General features: G+C 37.5%; 1 protein-coding gene across 22 annotated transcripts in view; it reads left to right on the plus strand.

Moving 5' to 3' along the window:
- Positions 1-19,954, plus strand: part of elna (elastin a) — a 168,846-nt gene extending 148,892 nt beyond the window's left edge. For 16 of the 22 annotated variants that reach the window (XM_052035703.1, XM_052035710.1, XM_052035692.1 and 13 more), the window contains 5 exons: positions 109-168; positions 7,397-7,444; positions 8,523-8,564; positions 10,582-10,629; positions 18,169-19,954. In XM_052035703.1, the coding sequence (XP_051891663.1) occupies positions 109-168; positions 7,397-7,444; positions 8,523-8,564; positions 10,582-10,629; positions 18,169-18,215 (245 nt within the window). In that variant the 3' untranslated portion in view covers positions 18,216-19,954. The remainder of the gene's footprint in view (positions 1-108; positions 169-7,396; positions 7,445-8,522; positions 8,565-10,581; positions 10,630-18,168) is intronic. The other 6 variants (XM_052035699.1, XM_052035705.1, XM_052035708.1 and 3 more) reach the window with 3 other exon arrangements.
- The last annotated feature ends 1,963 nt before the right edge of the window (positions 19,955-21,917 follow it).

The following is a 21,917-nucleotide window of genomic DNA, read 5'->3' on the forward strand; positions in this document are numbered from 1 at the left end:
TACTTTGTTGCCAGGCAATATTGGCCAAAAATCCCTAATTTCCATTGTTTATTTCTAAAGAATTGAATTGTTATATGGAAGCAGTAAGTTCTTATGATTGCATTGTAGGTGGTGGAGTGGGCGTGCAGCCTGGCGATGGAGTGGGCGTGCAGCCTGGCCTTGGACTGGGTAATGCACTGTCTTGAGAGAGGCAGCTTTTTCCATTAGATCTTTAGTAATCCATTTTGTCTGGTTCCTCAAAAACAAAGGAATAATAACAATTGATAGCTGACTTTTGGAGGATACATTCAGGATAAACTGATGAATTGCATTTCATAAGTCTATTAAATGACATCCATTGATGTCTCAAATAACTGGGAAGTCAGCCACTTCTGTTTGTGACAGTGTGGGATATTTCTGTCTTAAAATATATTAGGCCAAAATCAAAGGTTGCCAAGGATGCAAGCAGAAAAATCCAAGAAAGCAATATTGGTAATATAGATAGAAAGGACTTGGCTTTAAATAACAATGCACGGGTAAATTGAAAGCAATGGATTGAGGTGTTCTACAATCCCTATCAATCCCTGAGGCTTAATTGTGTGGAAAAAAATTGAATCTGATTGGACTCAGTGCTACCAAAAGTTGTCCATCTGAAGTTTTTGTGAAGTGATCACTCCCAATTAACGGATTTTATCTTGAACCCAGCTATAATGAAATGATACTTGACTATGGAAATATAGGACTTCCCACAATGATTTACTGGAATTGATATGAAAACAAGGCCAAGAAGGCACGCAAATTTAGTATTTTGGATTCCTGATTAACATAAGAGTAATGATTACTGTGTTTAATATTATTCATGTTGTTTTATTATTGTTTGAATTTAGTAAGTTCACAGAAATGTAAGATTTTATTGCTGCTTCTCATTAGTGTAAATTTTCTACCTCTCAGTGTGAGTTTAACAGACCGTTCCTATTTCAGTATCATTAGCATGTACCAGTGATACTGATTTACTGATTTTTTTCTGATTACCTATTCAAATTTCTCATTGTGCACAACTGTTAATAGTTTTCAACATTAAATCAATACTACACTTCTAAACAATTGCTTGCAACCTACCTTCACTTTGGATGAAATCCTCAGTTTTGCCATAATATCCCTAAGGATCATTTCTGATCAGTGCTTTCTCATATCCAGTATTCACAAGATTTATCTAATTTAAATATTTACACTACAACTCTCCTGTAACAACAAAAATAAATTGCATTTCTGTAATATCCTGCTCAGATCCATTGACTCTTCATGTTCCAGAAAATCAATTTCAAGATACTCACCTTTGTTTACAAAAGTTTCTTGAGATTTTTTATAACTCTTCTCCTATTGTACAGATTAATTTGAACCCCAAAATAGCAGGTTGAAAATTTGAACTGAATTTTAAAAATCTAGAAGTACATCACAGTTAGCAATATCAAAATGACTACAAAACTATCAAATTGTCTTCAAATTCCAGTTGGTTCATTAACTTGCTTTGGGAAAGGAAAGCTTTACCCTTTTCCTAGTCTGGTGTTACTCAAATCCCATACCATATTTCTTTAGGAGTAACATACCAATATACTCAGTAATTTTACTACCTTCTACAAGGTATTTGGAGATGGGAAATTAAAGGTCTTGTTTCACATCCTTTATCAGCATCCAATCATTAGTCATCATGCCTTCTTTTCAAATTATTTTTCCAAACCACTATGCCTTGCACCATTTCTCACAGGCTCCAGAAGCTCTAAACTCTTAAAAACTATTTCCTCACTTCCTTTTTAGTATCTGAATTTCTTTTTATTTTGTCATGTTTTCTTGCTTGAGTGGTGAGGAGTGCTACATAATGCAAGTTGTGCATCTGAGAAAAGTCAAAAGTTTCATTACATCAAGAGAAAATATTTTCTCCAATTAACGCAGAATAGGAAGTATCTAAGAAACACATATTTTGCAAAGCAGATATTTAAGTTAATTTTGTCAGCAGGTAGATGTGGGCTATATTTAGTAGAGCAGTTATACCTTGTGATAAGTTGGCCTATTGGCACCCAGATACTCTATTATATTTTCATTTGTGAAATGTGCCTTTCCATGTGATTTCTCCTCCATAAAACTAAGCAAGAGTCATGAGATTTATGGTTTTACATTGCTACTTAGTTCCTATGTAGATTATGACATCAGCTGTTCTGGAGATTTTGCAGTTCTGTCTCATTGCTCACCACCAAGATCTTTGGAAGAGTTGGAGGAACTTTTGTAGTAGTTAAATTCAGATAAATTTGACTATTGAATAACCTAAGAAAATTGTCGGTAGTATAATAACTGTTTTTAAATGATGCAGAATGGATTTTCCCCCATAATCTTCACTCCTATTTTTTGCCACAAGGTTACTAATAGAAACAGACACTCATCTTCTATCCACTAAAACTCACAACTTGACATGAACTTATGACATTCCACAACACCAGCAACTAACTTTAAAAGGAAACAGTAGTGCACCTGATAACATCAATTGTGATTTATGCCTCACCCTGGCTTTTTGCACCAAATGCAGGTTTTCATCATTTTTCTCTCAGTACTTTGTCATCAAATACTAGTCAATTAAAAAAAATAGAAGCCTAGGAATGAAATTACATAACCCTGTTTATTTCACCAATAGAAAACAATCTTGAGTGAAATGCAGTAACAATGTTTTCTGGTTGCTTAATATTGTTCTGGATCAATCAGGCTTGAACTGTGCTTGAATGTCTTTCACAGTGTAAGTGTCAGATGGACAGCAAATGAAATCTTTCAGATCTATTACTACCAGAGCAATTAATCCACATTGTCCTGGATGTGACAAATAGAAACCATGTTTTTATTGCATTGTGCTGGACTGGTACCCTGCCAAGATAACTCACATATCTACCTTTTATCCTTCAGATTCCCTCCTATCACTGTACTGATTTTCCTCCATTTTCCCACCAGCCTTCAATCAGCCCCTAACTCTCATCAACATAAACCCACCAATGCCCACTTTTTTTGATGCCTTCCAGTGGAGGATCCAGTCCACCACCCTTCCTCCCCACCACCATCGCATATGCCCCCAATCCTGATCACCAACTTCGACCACACCTCCGACTCAAGGCCTCTATCAGATCTCTTCCCAGAACCTCTTGGGTATAGCCTTGGTCCCAGGCAGCACATTTCCTTTGAAAAATTGCAGTGTCCATTCAGTAGTATCCAGGGCTTTGAGAAATTTTTTGACCATAGATTTTTTCAAAACATGATGGCTTACAACAAATAGGAAACTAAAAACTACATGTTGCAGATGACACCAAATTGGTGGTATAGCAGATAGTGAAGAAAGCTGTCTCAGGTTACAACAGGATATATATCAACTGGGAAAGTGAGCAAGGGAATGACAGATAGAATTTAACTCAGACAAGTGCAAAGTGCTGCATTTTGGAAGGTTAAACCAGAGCAGAACATACACATTGAATGGGACGGCCTTGGGGAGTGTTGTTGAAGAGAGAGACATTGAGGTACAAGTACATAGTTTCCTGAAGGTGGCAACAACAGGTTGACAGGGTGGTGAAGAAGGCATATAATATGCTTACCTTCATCAGTGACATATTGAGTAGAAGAGTTGGGACATCATGTTACAGTTGAACAGAACATTAGTCAGACCATTCTTGGTGCATTGTGTGCAGTTCCGGTTGGAAAGGATGCAAAAAAGATTCACAGGGTTACCTGGGTTGGAGTACTTGAGTTATAAGAAGATATTTGATAGGCTGGGTCTGTTTTCAGTGGACCAAAGGAGGTTGAGGGGTGACATGATAGGGTTGATAGCCAGTGTCTGTTTCCTATGGTAGGGGTGTCTGAAACTAGGTTTAAAGTGAGAGGGAAGAGATTTAAACCAGATCTGAGAGGTAAGGGAGGTGTTGGAGGCAGGATCAGTATTAACATTGAAAATGCATCTGGATATGAGCAAGGAATGAGCAAGGCGCAGATGGATATTGAACTACAGGCAAGGGGATTAATACAGAAAGGCACGTACATGTGGTAGGCCAAAGGATCTACTTCTATGCTGTACCACTCTATGACTGTATACTTGCAGCATAAAATGATACTGTTTCAACCGTAAACACTATGGCACAGTAGTGGACCAAATTGTGTTTGACCTACCTCCATCTTTGTTCTCACCCCCACAAATCCCTCCCCCACCTCCTGCAATCACTGTGACAACTTTTCTAGGCCCTGCAGGTCCAATTGAATGATGTCTTTCTGCTAGGTTGTCCTTTAAGGTGGAGCAGTACAATGACAAGTGACTCAGCCTCAAGCAATGAATCTGGAGGCCTTGCCACTATACCACCTTGACTGCATTTTTGTGCAGCTGATCCTCAGTGGAAGCCACTATCCGCTACCCCGAGAAATAATTGGAAGTGGTAGAAAATAAATTAAAAACCATAAATTAATTATAAATTAAAAAATAATTGTATTTACAAATATTTAACTGATGTGAATTAGTTAAAGCATTAATCTTTATAAAACTAAAGAGAAAAGATATTTTCCATATGGGTTGACAACTCCGTGGAAATGAGTGAGGTTGTACCACATACACAAATCATGGCTGGTGTAAAGCTGAGGGGTCAAATACAAGGTGTACATGATGCACCAGTATCTGACTTCCACTATGTTAATGTATTTAACCATATGGGATCACAAGAAGTTCCAAACCTATGAAACTGATATATTCATCCGTTAATGACCAAAAGAAACAGCATGAATCATTGAAAAGAATCAAGGAGACTTAAGAGTATTCTAGATGTAGACAAGGTTAATTAGATTTATGGCATGTTCCTTGGACATTAGTTTACAGTCCCGATTGCTTTCCATGAATGTGTTCATGAGAATATGACTGAATTATGCTATATGCAATATCTGAGAACGTCATTGTGGTAGGTGTGCATCCAAAATAATACCAATGCGTCACTTTTCCTAAGACATCGTTGCATGTATGGAAAAAGGTTGACGAGGTCTGTGGGTCTGTAGAGAAAATCTTAGTGTGTAACTGGCTTGAGGCCACTCCTAAGTTCTTTTAAAGTATCCAAATGCAATAAGCCAGCTTTTTGATCATTTGTTTTCAAAGTTATGTTTTGGATGAAATTAATTTTGTCAAAAGCACAGCCTATGTGAACATAAAAGTAATTCAAAAATTAACATTCACAAGAAGAGTGTTTCAAATATATTGTAGTAGCTTTACAGGGCATTTGACTAAATTTATACCTGTTTCTTCATTCAAACAACAATTTCTCTTAGATTGTCTTAAAACTGCCAAAATAATTTAAAAGTTTCGGAACTGTTGATGTCCATTTGCAACTATCTTTCAGAATCTTCAGTGATTCAAATAGATTTTCACAATTGCCTGACCTAAGCAATAGTCTGGGATAAAAAGAGACAAAGTAATAATTGGGACTATATTCATCACTTGCTTTTTGATAAAGTTTTTTTTGTGTGCGGTATGCAAAAATAGAGAGAGTTTATTTCTTAGTTCACAGATGGTATTTTTTTCCACTGGACAAGAGATTTTCCATGAAAATACTGCAAAATTGTAAATTTCAGTCATTCATAATTGTTAATTTCATCGCAAAGTAATACCTTAATGTCTTTTTTGAAGCAACAGATTACCTTCACTGGTTTTAAGTTGTCTTTTTCAGTTTAAAACTGATCTCTTGATGCTGCATAATGGTGGAACCAAGGTTCAATCCTTTAATTAGTTCCTTGCTGCACTGTATGATTTGTCATATTTTTATATCAGTGGAAGGATTTGTGAATAGGATTAAAATTGAAGACTATAAGAATTGGTGAATATAGGTATAGTCTAGTGTTTGTGTCATTTGGAATGCTTGATAATGGACATGTTATGTCAAGAAGGTACAGATTTTGTGAGCAGTGTTTTTTTAAAACTGCAGATGGTCATTTAAAGTGATAGTGATTAGAAAATAAAGACTGCTGTGTCGACTATAAGATGCAGGATGTGACACAGCATGCGTTCTGATGTTTTGCTGCATTCAGTATTTGGGCAGGAATAGGATCTGGCTGTGATAAAAAGGATTGTTGATGGTCGATGAAAAGAATGAGCTTATCATGACTTTTCATTTTATTTTCAATATTCTAACATTTTATGGAACTTTTAGGGTGAAGGCAGTTATTTCCTACTTTGAGGGTGCTGAACTGAAAGACAACATATTGGATCAGAGCTTTCCACTGTAGTTAACATTGTATATCATTCTACATACCTTTGAAAATCAGATAAAATTGATACCTGACAAAAATCATTTATCAGTAAACCATGAATTAAATTTCTCATTACCAAGAGAATAAAATATCTAGAAAACAATCTTTTCTCAGGGCCAAAGTATTTTTGCAGGATTCAGCATTAATGAATCTTTAAAGATATATGAGTTCTTTGTAAGTGTTAAATTGACATGTTTGATAGTATTTAATAATTTGTGTCAGCTGTAGTTAATTAACAGATGAAAAATCCAATTGCATAGTTTAGATCAAATAGGATTACATACAGTTAATAGTAATAAGATGAAGGTAAATTTGGTTTGTTATGATTATGTAGTAAAGTAAGACAGAATTAGAGCTAACCCTGATGCAGATGAGTTTAGGTAAAGAAACCAATAATGTAATGACATCATCAGATAGAGGCTCTCTGTGTGTTGATTATGAAGGCCCATAGCACTTGACAGTCTTAAAGGACAGCACAATAATTCCATCAAATTGAAGTGCATTGGATCTTGCGCAGCAACTGGTCTACATTCATCAGAACTGTGAGGAATATTTAAATGACATGGTCAATTTGTAGTATAACTGAAGCATCTGAATAGTGTCTCATTTTCTGGGAAACTATTCCCAGTGGGTTTTGTAGGGCATTTCCAGATGGAGCTTTCCCTAGGTTAAGCCATTTTGCATCCTGTACTGCATTGTATCTCAAAAACTGAATGCCGTTACCAACATCACTTTCCCATTTTTGGAAATAAAATGCCACATGTGCAGTCCTTCACTAGCTACTAGATCAAGAAATATTTATCAATCATCTCCATGGGCATGCGGTGAAAGAATTTGTTTTCAATGAACCAACCTAATGTTTGAACAAAGTCATCTAATTCATTCACGAGTGTACAGAACACATGAATACTGTCAGCCTTGCTGAAAGTTATACTGAAACTAATATGGTTGTAATCAATATGATTTGAATCAGTTTAGATATTCAGTATTAACAGGAGAATGAATTACATTTACATTCAGTGGGTGATAAATTTATATCTTGTTCTGAACATAGCAAGTTCTGGACAGTGAAAGTAAATTCAAAGAGTTAACAGTGTGTGCATGGTAATTGCAGGTGTAACTGGAGTTCGACCCAGCAGTGCTCCTCTGACTCCCCAACCAGGTACCATTATTACCGCTAAATAACTAGCATGTTGTTGAGTATTCTGGAACAAGGGGTAGGTATTATTTACAGAAGTGAAAACTGTTATGTTATCTAAGATGGTTCCTGTTCCATTTGCAAAGAAAGGAACCAAAAAGCCTGATAATTTCCTAAGACATATAACATATAAAATTAAATATAACAAGTTTTGTTAGTGCTTGGTACAGAGCATAATATGAGTACCAACATTTCAGAGGAGCAATACCACTGAAGGTGAAAACATTAGGTTTTAAAATCATCTTTAACTCAAGATACTGGCAATGGAAGAAGTGAATGATGCCAAATGAAACCTGAATAACTCTACATGGATTCTTTGTTGCTGTAGCTGCTTTTTAAATGCCATGATCTATGAATAGGAAATTGTTGTTTAACTTTGGAGATGCTTTAGTGATATAACTGTTGCCCTTGGATTTTAAGATAGTCATTGCAGATAGCAACAGCTGTAATTTAGAAGCGGATTTTTCTCCAAGCAATATCTGTGTTCCTGGTAGATGAAGTTTACCATCTAGCCATCTGGCGCCCTGCCATTTACTCCAATCTAGGCCTCATTTGCATCAGGCTAGCAGGTTGAAACTGCGTATCTTGGGGAAGCCTGTCGGTTCCAGGCCACCACAATATTATGTGGCCCTGCCCAATTATGGGCCAAAGGAATGTCAAATTCTGGGAAAGACCCAAGGGTGAAGCCAATGTTACAGGCTAGTTTATGGGACCGAAATGAAGAGGAACTAACCCTTTGAGCACTCTGGCTGAATAGTCCCTGATGCTTGTTAAGAGTGTGTATGGCTGCAAATTAGTTCAAAAATGACAACCAGTTCCTCTTGACATCATGGGATCCCTATCCATTTCAAACAGGCTAAGTACCTGATTAGGAAGTCCACTCCTGCCAGCCAGCAGTGGACCTTGGTAAACATTTCTATTTGCTTCCAAAGCTGCAATGGGTAATAGGTCATTAACAGTTATTTTTAGATGCCACTTCACATTTATGAGAAAATTCAACCTTCAGTCATTTACATGATGTGACTCTCTTTTCTTTGAACAGGTGGAGTGCAGCCAGGCATTGGAGCTAAAGCAGCCAAGCTAGGTAACTGAAAATTCTTTGGTGGGAAATTTCTAGTTGTTCCTCTTGACTTACTTGGTCTTAATTATCACCCTGGTAAAGGAAGTATTGTTAGCATGTTATTTCCATAAAACCACATGTTTGATTCTCCCTGTTAGTACCTGATCTGAGGAGGCTGTGCTGGATTATGTGCCTGACAGCTGGTCCTATTTCTTAGAAAGATAATGAACAAACAGTTTACTAGTGATCCCATCGACTTTCAACCAATGTAGACTAATTTGAAGGCAGCAATGTAAATCCCCAACCTTTAGTGTGGGCTGTGTATTTTTATATTTATTCATTTTTCTGGACTTGGAAGATGCTGACAAGGCCTGCATTTAATGCCTCTTACTTAAGCTTCATTTTAAATCTCCCCTTAACCATAGTCCATGTGTCTCAAATCATAATTGTAATCCCTTATTCATATTGCTCACATGCTGAACTGTTCCATACTCTTTCTATAAAGGAAAATACAAAGCCGTACATGTGGTCTAATTATAGTATAAAATGTTTTGTAAGAATGTATCATTATGTGATAACTGCTGTAGTCTTCCCTTTTGAGTATACAGACCTGATATTACATTTCCATCCAAAGTATATTATCTTAAACTCTCCACAATGAATTGAATCTGTCACTGATTTGATCATCTTGCTAACCTGTTGCTGTCTTCCTGAAATCTTTTGCAGGCCGCCTCAGATAGCTTAAATATATTTGCCTGGAAGCTGAATATCACTCCTTTTGGTGTGTATGGTATAACATCAATTAAATCCCTTGCAAAAAAATCTGAAGTTGACCAAAAGTCCAGCTGACTGTCAACAACCTACTAGAATGACCAGTAATAGTACAAGAGAGTGTTTACATCCAAACAAGAATGCAGTTGAGGCTTCAGTTTATCACTGCATCCTAAAAGGCTCTACACTGGAGAAACAGCTTAGATTGCTATACTGCCTTCACTGAACTGGGGCTTCAATCTAGCATTTTTCAACTTGGGAAAAAAGAATTATCTTTTCTACTTCTCTTCTTTTCCTCTTCTCTTGTCTTCTTCTCTTCTTCTTCTTTTGTCCCTCAGAATCAAGGATGACTTGCTCCCACTCCAGATTTGTTGGTTCTGAGGTGGCTGCTGTACCCGTTGTGGGAACCACAGATACTTCCACAGTTGGGGCTAGAAGTGGCTGATGGTATGGGAGGATGGGTAGTTTGTGATGCTGTGTACTCCTGCTGTTCTCAGGGCCTGTTTTTGATTCAATGCATATACTTAAGGTTCTCAATATCTTCCCAAATGCTGCTTCTCCACATTCAGCAGTAATGGGCCACAAATCCTCCAGGAGTCAGTGGGGATGTCACATTGCTCAAGATGACTTTGAGCACATCCTTGGATCTTTTCCTCTATCCACCTGGTAATCTCTTTTCATGACAGAGCTTGGACTAGTGTGTCTATTTCAGTAATCTGGTGTTGAGCACACAAATGATGCAGCTTGCCCTATCTAGCCGACTGAGTGTAACTAGGGCCTCAATGCTGGAGATATTGGCCTGGATGAGGACATTTACATTGGTTCACTGTCCTTCCAATGAACATGGAGGGTTTTACAGATATAGCATTGATGATATCTTTCTAGTTTCTTGAGGTGGCTGCTGTAAGTAGCCAAGGTCTCAGGAGGACAGAGACCTCTGCTGCCCAGTAGACCATGACTGTTGAGCCAGGTCTGATGCCTTAGTCTTCAAACACCCTTTTCATCAATCAACCACTCACTGTAATGGCACCTAACCCACAGTTGATAAGGAGAATACTATTTCATAAGTTTAAGAGAACTGTTCTAATATCATGCCATTGTGCAGATTGGCTAGAGGTGGCATGACATTACACACAACTTCTAAAAGAGCTTGATTTCAACTGAATATAAACAATGTCTCACATTGCAAAATAATTATTAACTATTATGATCCTGTCAGTTTAAGAGGCTGTTTGATTATCATTGTTCTCATGCTCTGGTTCTTCTTCAGGGCTTGGGCAAAGAGACTCTGCTGGATTCTTACCCTATTATCAACCTGGTAAGGATCTGATACATTTTATATTCCACATGCACATAATGAAGAACACCTGAATGAGTTTGAATTTCCAAATATAATTCTGATAATAGTTTAGGCTTACGATAAGTGGTATACCTGGAAAACTGATTCTGTAGGAATGGTTTGGCAATGAAACGATGATAAGTACAATTTTCTTGTTCAACAAAATATATTTTAATTGCTGCAAAAACTTACTCAACAGGAAATGCATTCTTCAAGCAGTATTTATAACAAGATGATGTGAGTGCTATATATGCTTAGCAAGAGGTTGTGAGTGCTATATATACTTCCAAAATAAAAATGTCCATTGCTGTGAACATGATGGCTATCTCTGTAGATTCTACTGTAATTTATAGATCTATGTTAATATATGTTAACAATGTAAGCCACTTGTCTAACATAATTGGAAATGGGATGATGAAGAATCTTTTGGACATGTTGCACGATGGGCTTATACTAAAATAACTGGTTATAATGCTTTGCATAGCAGAATGTAATCATTTGATATAGCAATCAATATTAGGCACACATCTATAAAATGACTATGATGTTCAAGGCTCTCCTATTATGCACTTGGTATAGCACTGCAGTATTAATATGGTTTTAGTTAAACCACATATGATTTTGAATCGTAAATTCTACTGCCACGTTCTAGTATTGATCACTATCACAAAAATACGGCACTGGGAGAAAACAGTAGTACTAGAAAGATGGGGGAGATAATGACGGTGGACTAATTGTAGGTATGATATATCAGTGACTCTTGTAATGATTTGCCTACTGTGTGAAAAGGTCGAGCAAAGGATGGGTAAACAAGTAAAAATAATGGTAAAAAGTAGGAATTTATTTCTGAGGTAAAGGGTTGGCATATTGCAGGCATACTGAGGAGAAAGGAACTGTGTTGTTAGTCTTTGGTGATAGAAATAAGTTCCCAACTAAATTTTGGGGACAAATGAATGATTGAACAATTAATACTTTTCACAACATACGGTAACCATGGCATTTGGTGCATAGACCAGGGTGGTAAAAACCAACAGAGCTAACTACTGGCTGCAAGCATAAATAGTTTTGGGGAAATTCTGAATCATGGTTAAAATAAGACATCTGCATGGGAATTAAAAATGCTTTTTTACACTTCCATTGTTTAATTCAGATTGTGATTCTCTCATTTCTTGTCATTAAAGACCATACATGACATCTCATAATTCAAACTAAGCAGCTGTTAATATAGTGAACGTTAGAAAAGAAAGGTGAGGCACAACAGAATAGGAAAATAAGTAGCTGTATAGGAAAGGGAAAATATGATCTTATATAGAAATTATAAAGGCATCTTGACTTGCACTTGAACAACTTAATACTGATGTCAGTAGGCTAATGTGGCTGCTGATATCAGCCCTCTTCAGAGACAAGAAAATTAAGATGTGAGAGCTGGTATGTATTTCTGAAAATGTCTAATAACTTAGCAGAAGTCAGAGCTGGATATGGAGCTGGAACTGGACAGTTAGGATACCTACGGGCTGCAGGTATTGAATATTTAACTTGGTAATAAGGAATTAAAAAGCTGACTAAATGTTGGCAATAAGGATATACAAATTGATTAAATTACCAGATAAAAATAGCTGTTTCTGCACCCACACTTCCCTCAAAATATTAGGTGGCCAGCATAAATGAGCAAATCTGACAGATAACACAATTAATTAGAATTTTGTGTCCTTTGTTTTTATCACTTCATGTTCAGATGCAGGTATACCTACTTCTCTTTTCCCACAAGTCAGTTTATATAATAGTAACTGATTTACCAGAGCTTGTCCTTACATTTATTTCTTGGGGTTTTGAACTTCATTTCTTCATTTAAATCATTTGTGTATTCATCCTAGTTAATCAAAGGAAAGGGCTTATAATGTTGCCAATAAAAGTCATTAGTCTCAGGATTTGGAAAATTTTTGAAAAGAGCAAAGAAAACCAAGTCATTAATAAGGAAAGATAAAATAGTCTAGTAAGAAATGTAAAAGTGGACTATAAATGCATCATTAATCTGTAAAAAGGAAAGGATTAGCTCAGATTAATGAAGGTCCCTTATGGAATGAGGCTGACGTTGAGACTGAGATACAGGAATAAGTAAATGGCAGAGGAGTTAAACAAATATCTTGCATCTCTTTTCACAAAAGAAGACACAGAAACCTCTTGGAGATATTTAAGAACTGTAGGTGCAAAGTGAATGGGGATCTCAAAGAAGTTAGCATTAGTTTAAAAAAAGTATACAAGAACTTAATGGGACTGAAAATTGATATATCTCCAGGACCTGATGACCTGCTAGCTAGAATTTTGATGGCTCTAGACATAATGGATGCACTGGTTTTCATCTTCTAAAATTCCCATGATTCTAGAACCGTTTTAAAACATTTGAAGGTAGCCAATGTCACCCCACTATTTAACAAAGGATGGAGAGACCCAAACAGAACTTTAGGTAAGTTTGCATAGCATCAATAGGAGAGAAAATATTGGAATTTATCGTTCAGTGTAAAAGGGCACTTAGAAAATAATATTAGGATGAGCAGAATCAACATTGATTTTGAAATCATGTTTGATAAATCTATTAGATTTTTTTGAAGTTGTAACAAACAGAATTAAGAACCAATGTTATATTTAGAATTTCAGAAGTCCTTCACTTAAGGTGTTGGTGCCACACAATAGATTTTTAAACAAATGTAGAGCAATATTCTGATGAAGACTGAGTACTGCTTAACAGACAAAACAGACAATAGGAACAAATAGGTCATATTAGGATAGGGAAAGTGTAGGAATCAATACTTGGGCCCCAGCTTTTCACAATCTATATCCATGATCTGGATGAGGGTATCATGTGTAATATATCCAAGTTTGCTGATGTTAAAAAAGTTGGTGTGGGCTCTGAAGAGGAGTGGGAGAAACTGCAGGGCATGATAGGCAAGCTAAGTGAATGGACAAGGATATGGCAGATGGAATCTGATGTGGAAAAATATGAGGTTGTCTTTGATGGAAAAGATTGAAAGGTTTTGGTGTTGTGAGCGACTGGGTGTCCTTGCACGTGAATCACTGAAAGTTAATGTGCAGGTCCAGTAAGCAATTAGAAAGACAAATGGTAGGTTGGCTTTAGTGCAGGAGGAGTTGAGTAAGACATCTAGCTGCAGTTATATGGAGACCTAGTGAGATTGCACCCAGAATGTTGTGTACACATCTGATGTCACTACCTAGGGAAGAATAGGGAGGGGGTGTGGTGAGGGGGAAGCGCTTTTGTCCAATAATGATAGATTGAGCAGGCTGGATCGATACTCCCTTGAGTTTAATGAATGAGAGATAATGTACTTGAAATATAGAACATTTCTTTTGGGTCTTCATACGTTCAAAATTAGTGGTCAGCCATTCAGGATAATGAGAAGAAATTGCTTCTCTCATAGCATAGTGAACCTTTGTAATTTTCTACTCAGGGACACAGTTGAGGCTTAATCGCTGACAGATACTTATTTTTTGACAATATATTTTTTGATAGTCAGGGAATTCAAGATCAGCCATGATCTTGTTGGATGGCAAAACAAGTATGACGAGCTGAACGTCTGACTTGTGCTTCTAATGATCTTGTGTCCATTGCATGAGCGAAGAATAACTTTTTCATGATGACATTCAACATAGAATATCACCTTGATGCCCTCATGCATTTTGGAGCTCAACATCAAATAATCTCATACTGTTGGACGCGCTATCAGCGGCAGAAAGGGAACCCCAACAGTTCCATTTATAAGAACTATTTGTTACCTTTTTTTCTGGATGGTTCTATATTCCTACAAGTGTTTGCTGTTTGAGTCCTGATAAATGGTCTCGACCCAAAACGTTAACTATTTATTTCCCTCCATAAATGCTACCTGACCTGCTGAGTTCCTCCAGCATCTGCAGAATATTTTGTCTTTTTTGTTTACTATAGTTGTTTCAAATTCTAATAAGTGCCAAAGTACATCTTGTTGATTTTAAGTCTTCTAAGTAAATGCTATTGCTTCCAGGGATGGGTGCATTTGTAGGCATACAACAAAGAACAGCACAGCTGAGAGAATGAGTAGAAGGCAGATAGAGAAGTGCAATTTATTAGACAGAGGAAGAGGGAGAGAAAGGCTCTCAGAAGGAGGTTATAACGGCCCAGGGTATTTAAAGAGCATTCCTCCTACCTGCAGCTCAGTAAAGTCAGATTTGTAAGGATGCCCTGACAAATCAGTCATCTACTACAATCACATTTCCAACTGTGAGCAAGCAAGGACCACATTTCCAGGAACATTAAAGGTGCTGTGGTATTTGAATAATGCCACCTCACAACTGCTGAAACTTCCTATCACATCATCTCCCAGATGTCACAAAAAAAATTGCTAAATAGCCAGTTATTCTTTTCATTTGTCAGTTCCTCTTTTTCGACAATACATTTTCAACTTTTTTAGTCTCCATACATTAGTGTATTTTGAGCAGTCACTCTGCTTTCTCAGTTACTATACCTTCTTCCTGACTCTATTGGCCACAGTATCTAAAACAGACAAGTAGTCCAAATGATCCTTACCATCTGTAAAACTGACTTTATCTCAGGCACCTCAGTTTTTTTGAAAGACTTCTCCTTTTGATCTCCAGTATGTTATTTGCCCTAGGCGTGCCTCTTTTTTTTCTACCAGCTGTTTATTAACTTCCACTGGTTTCATTTATCGGAACTCTTTAATGTTTCACATGCCCTCAGATTTTTTTTATCAATATTTCCATACTTTCTTACAACATTTGGCCCATAGCGTCAATGTTGGTAACAGTGCAATCCCAATCCTCCACTATTTTTTCCTCTCCTCCCCATATTCCCATCAACTCCCCCAAATTCTACCATTTACCTACATGTTTGGAGCAATTTACAGTGGCCAATTAACCAATCAAGTCAACTTCTTTAGCATGTGCGAGAAAACCAGAGCACCCAGAATAAACCCACACAGTCACAGGGAGAATATGTAAACTCTGCACAGAGAGTGCCAGAGGTCAGGATTGAACCTGGGTTGTTGGGACTGTGAAGCAGCAGTTCTACTATATGCACAACTGTGCTATCCGGTCTTAAAGATAATTGCATGAACTTGACTAAGTACTGTTGGTTCCCACAATCAAAAAAAAGTCCTATGAGATCCCTACTGTTGTGGTCCAACTCCTGACATGACAGTATATTTCAACGTTTCTTAAACATCCAGAGTACCCAAAGGATTGAGGAATAATGCATATTGATAAGCAACAAGCACAGTACAACAATTAAGTGGAAAGTAAACATGACTGTACAAAGGGAAATCTTGGACAGGATTCAAATCAGACAGGTGGCCAATGCAGTGAAACAGTCAGCCTCAGCAGCAACCTTCAGTCACTTGTCAGTTCAATGATTACAGCAGCCTTCAAACACTCTGTTGGTTCAGTTGTTGCTGCAACCTGCTGTTAACTGTCAGTTTGGTCTCTGCAGGAAGTTGTAAATACTCTGCCTGCTCATTTTCTACAACAACTGCAATTACACTGTAATTTCAATCTGTGCAGCAACCTAAAGTCAGTCAGCTTGGTCGCTGCAAGAACCTACCATTTCTGCAGCACCCAGCAGGCACACTGAACCGTTAAGACTCTGCATAAACCTGCAGTCACTCTGTATCATTCAGACCCATCCAGCCTCTGTACAAACCTGCAATCACTCTGACCCATTCAGTCTCTATAGAAATCTGCAATCACTCTGAAACTTTCAGTCTCTGCAGCAACTGTAATCACTCTGAATCGTTCAGTCCCTGCGCAAACCTGCAGTTGTTCTGAACCATTTAGATCCTGCAGTCATTCTGTCAGCTTAGTTTCTGCAGGAACCCACTGTCATTGGTCAGCCTGGTCTCTGCAGCAGCTGCAGTCAATCTTAATGATCCCGTGTCTGCAGGTCAAAATTTATTTTTTGCAATTCCATCTATGCATCTGACTGCAATTGTTTCTTTTCAGTTCTCTTCTTGGGTTGATTAGCACATTAAGCCCAAGTTTACTTTCCCAAAGGCTTACCTTCATTTTCTCTGTGTGCTTTGTTGCTCTCAGCTGCCCGAATGCATGCCTTATTTTAGATCTAGTAAGCACCTTACAACAATCACTATTTTAATTACATCTTCTCATTCAGTGTACTGATTATAGCAAATAGTCACTGAAGATACAGCTCCTGGTTTAGTGACGGCCTTGCTCATTCATTCCATTAATTATTTTTGCATGTTAATATTGTTATGTTCTTTGAGCTGGGAGGTAGGCTTTATAGTTCTTTCCTCCAGCTGTATTCAAGTTGTTTCTGGTTCTATTTCGCCAACCAAAGAAGTTCTTGAGTGATATAATCCAGTGTGTTCCAGAGTTGAAATGATGCAGCCAACCTTGCTTTGTCTTGAGTTGGCACAAGCAGGGAAAGCATGGCAATTAAGAATATAATATAATTAAGAATATAATTTAGCAGTTAAATTACTGTAACCAATCGACACACAGGGACTGAAAGGGTAGGCATGGTATTTTCAAGTTAGCCTTAGTAATTTGTTACTGGTTCATAGTGAATTTTCCATCCCATGATATGCAGTGAGTTTGATTGTGTTTGAATAAAGTAAACATTCTCAAAGTGATTGCATTTCTTTTGTTGGAGTCACCATTTGTAACAGTCACTAGCCTAGGCCTTGGAATCACCAAGCCCTTTGACTTCAGCAAGTTATATTACTGCATTACCTGTGTCTGGATTGTTTATTTCCGTCACTGAGCTTGATTCGTACATGAAACACAAACCCAATACCTTGCAATGAGGTCAATGGCTAGATAGCAAAAAAAAATTGGTCTGCAAGCCTCACTTACTATACACTAATCTGCTGCAGATGCAGTTGAGTCTCCGGGGACACATCGGTCCCAGAGGATCTTCCAGAAGCTGGGAAATAATGGTGACTGTAGCTCCCAAGTTTAAATTGGAGGACCATCGCAACACTTGGTTAAAAATGTTATGAAGTACTCAACCAAAGTCAGGGAAAACATTGGTTTCAATGGGCACATGCATTTCGTCACTAATGAATTTTGATTCACTAGTTTCTCAAGCCATAGGAAAGTTTCTCAGCATCAACCCTGTCAATTCCTCTCAGTATCCTGCATGTCTTGAGATTACTCATCATCCTTCTAAACTTTAGTGACTTTGATCATTTTTACTCAATCATCCTTTGTTGGACAACACTCTTATCCCAGGAATTAATAAAATTGATTCAAACTACACACGTCAAAGAGGCATGGAACCAACAAAACTCTCTGATCACAACTCTACTTCTACTTAAAACCTAATTGTAACCAATGCTGGAAGAGTTTCATAATGTTAAAGATATTCAGAATCTTATTTAGCATAATCTTTTCAAATTTAGTTTCACCAATTATTTCACATCAACTGTTTTGAATAGCTGTAGGCTAAGCTAGAAGTAATTTTGTGACCAATTGAATCTATCTTCTGTCTTTCTGAAGGATCCCCTTGTGCAATGGGAAAATATTGTGGCAGAAGGAGAAAATAAGCAACTATTTGGAAAAGAAGTGACCTCAAGAATTCTGGTGCTACTGCCTGATTTGGAATGTAAAGGATGGTGTGTAATGGAACTCCTCGGCTCCATCCCTTTCCCTCAGCTACACCTCTATCCCCTAATTTCATCTGCATTCGTTATCAATATCTAATGGATTTTTTTATCAAGGAAATTCTGTAATATGTTGTCTGCTTCAAGAGCTTAGAGACCAGTTTACAGCTGAGTCTTTTGCTGTTAATCTCAGTATTAGTTAACACCATCCTTGACTTGATTTGTTTTGTTTTGTGACTCTGACTCCAGTATTTTTAAATTATAAAAATGGTGTTATTAATTTTCAGTTGCTTGTGCTTTGCTTTACAAACTGTACTGTGAGTGATGCCTGGATTATACAGCTGGGCAGTAGCTCCATCCATCCCACCATAATTTTTGGTGCTAAAAATCTATTTTTGAGAGTGGCAGCTGTATTCATACAAATGATGGCTCAACCTGACGAGTGGGGCCTGAAGTGACCAATGCAACTTTCACATATTGTAGTTCTACGTGTTTGTGCACATGGCCACCAAGACTTTGCACTTGGAGGCCAAATTACCTTCCTGGCCAGAATATTCCTGGAGAGGTTGATTTGATGAATTTTGAAGTTTATGCAAGCTGAGAGACATTAGGACAAATTTTCCTTGTCTTCCACTCAGGCTTCTGAATTTCATATGCACAACAAACAAGGGATAAAGTGCCAGCTATTTTACAGGTGTGTGCTTCTCCTCACCTGATTTTCCTGTATCCATTGCACATACATGATTCAATAGCCCCAGGTTCGGGATCAGGAAAATCTGCCGCAGAGTAAGAAACCATTAATTCCTTCACCATTGGCGTGGTGTGGCCAGGGTTTTACTACCTCCAGGATCAGGATTGTTCAATAACCTCCATATGTTTCAACAATCTGATTACCTCCACAGCTGTAATTAACTAAGATTTTTATATTATTGATGTCCTCTTGGAATTCTTCAAACTAATTTAATTACATAAAATGTATCCAAGGAAGATTTTTAATGTTGAAAATGAATAACTTTCCAACCAGTCCCAGATTAGAAATACAAACAAGTTAATTGTCTTGCTGTTAAGAGACTGACCACTGTACATGGTACATGGTGTTATAAATCCCTGTGGCACTACATTATATTTTGGACATCAACTTTGAAATTAATTGTTTTGAAATGAGAGGTTATTTAAACAATTATGCACAATTATTGAATTGCATGCAAATTGGAGCTGTCTGACTTGTGAAAATGCAGAAGCCCACCAAAGCCACACTTGTTGATCCTGTCCTATCCCTCTGTATTCTGATTCTTTCCTCTGGCTCCACTCTCTAGCTCTATTTTCTTTCTTGCTCTATCTTGTACATGGTCGAAATTATGATTTCAATTTGCTTGAAAATAGTGCGGAGAGCAACTTGATATGAGCACCGTAAGTGTTCAGAGAAGCAAATGCTGATCAGTTTCTACTTTTATTGCAGCTCACCACTGTCCTGCAACTCCTTCTAATAAATGAGATTGCTTGAAGTTATGCTGTCATAGGTAAAACTTTACATCAGTTCTGTTGTAATAAGCACTGTAGCAGAACTTGAGCCCCAACATTAATGCATTGCTTCAGATTTGGTGTAATGACCATCCGCTGTATCTTTGTAAACTATGTGACTCAATCACAGGATGGATAATAATTCAGTAACTGCTTTTAAAATAAACAGAATTGTTTACGTTAAATTTAGTAAGTAAATCATTGAACAATAAGTATAACTTAACATCAGAATCAATGGGAAAATATCAGAATGGACACTTTATTTTCTGCACAAGTTTCACAATTCATTTTATGTGACAATAAACCAAGGCAGTCCATTATTTTGTATTTACATAAAATTAACCATTTACTTTGACTAACCATTAAATAATGAATAAAAAACACACGACTATGCATTGAGTAGAAAGATAAGGCTTTCAAACAGCCACACAATATTACACAATAAAACTTGCAACAGTGAAAGAAAAAAACCCAAATTTATAAAACTATTTCATGTTTAAGGCCAGTACAATTAGCTTTACAGATAATTAAATACTTTTGAAGTGAAGTGGGTAACTTGTTCACAGCAAGGTCCTACAAACAGCAGTAAGGTAAAAAATGAACAGATGGGCCTAGAGGTAAGAGTATATGAACATATTTCCAAAATATACTTTTAGAAATTGATTTTATTCAGAACAAAATGCAATAAAACCATTTCTGAGACCTTACATTGTCATGCAGGAAGTTCTACTACTTGTTTCCCTATGTAAATCACTTCTGTGCAACTGATATAATTTCTACAACAGTTCTGAATGGGATGATGTCATTTACCTGCAGTGCTCCTTTTGTAGAGCTTATGCTATTCATCTGAACTGGCACCTGAATAATCCTAGTAATCCTCTGTGAGCCAGCATTGAGTGTGGTTGTGGTGCAGTGGTGAGCAATACATTGGCCTGGGCCAACAATTCAGAGAATCCAACCATGGCATTTGATGTGAAGTTTTAAATTAACTAGTCTTAGTAATAATGATGTTCGTGGAACTTCTGGACAGTCATAAAAATGAATATTGGGGTTCACCAAAGTCTGTCAGGGGAGGAAATCCACTACTTTTTACCCGATCCAGACTATATGTGACCCCAAACCCACAGCAATATATTTAACGTTTAACTGTCCCCTGAATGGCTCAGTAAAATGTTCTGTTGTACCATAATTGCAAAGGTAAAACCAAGAAAGCACCAAATTTGGATACAGCAGTCAACCCTGTGCTTCACAAACATCTGGGAACTGGTATCAAAATTGGGAGAGTTACTCCACAGACTAGAGAAGCCACAGCCTGACAAAGTCTTATTCACAGAATTATATCTTGAAGAGACATGTCAGCCTTGGGTACATCAGGCCCCACCAGTATAACAAATGCAATAAAGGCACAGTGGTATGCAGAGAGGAAGGAATAGCTGTAAGAGTTACCTCCCCCCCCCCCACCCCATGAATTCTCATGACGTTAGGTCAAACATGGACAAAGAAACTACCATCCTCCACGATAAATCAGTGCTCATCCGCATTGATCAACATTTGGAAGGGCACAGAAAGCAGCACAAGATATAGTTTGGGTGAGAAACTTCAATGTCCATTTCAAGAGCAGCTTGGTTAGTGCTACTGACTGAATAACCAAGTTCTCCAGGACATAGCTGCTAGACCACATCTGCTGTAAGTAAGGAGAGAACCAACAAGAGGGATAAACCTATGACTTCATTCTCACCAATCCACCTGTTGACAAAGCCTCTGTTCGTGATATCATTAAGAAAGAATTGTTCATTTTACACTTGACTAAGCAAGCAGGCATCAACCATCACCGAAGGTGGGAATGTTTAGAACCTTGAACTCCATCTCTACCTCCACCTAGTTGCATTACCATCCACACTCCTTCACCCTGTGGCAGGGTTGCAAATATACCTAACGACATAAGAAACAGGAGCAGGAATAGATCCCTTGAGCCTATTCTGCTAGTCAATAAGAACATGGCTGATCCAATCTTGGCCTCAACACCATTTTCACATTCTCCCCTCATACTCCTCGAATATATTCAATGACTCCGCCTCCACAGCTCTCTGGGATAGAGAATTTGAATTAGAAGCAATCCTCTGA

This window comes from Pristis pectinata, chromosome 21 (genome assembly GCF_009764475.1).
Source record: "Pristis pectinata isolate sPriPec2 chromosome 21, sPriPec2.1.pri, whole genome shotgun sequence".
NCBI classification, from domain to species: Eukaryota; Metazoa; Chordata; class Chondrichthyes; order Rhinopristiformes; family Pristidae; genus Pristis; species Pristis pectinata.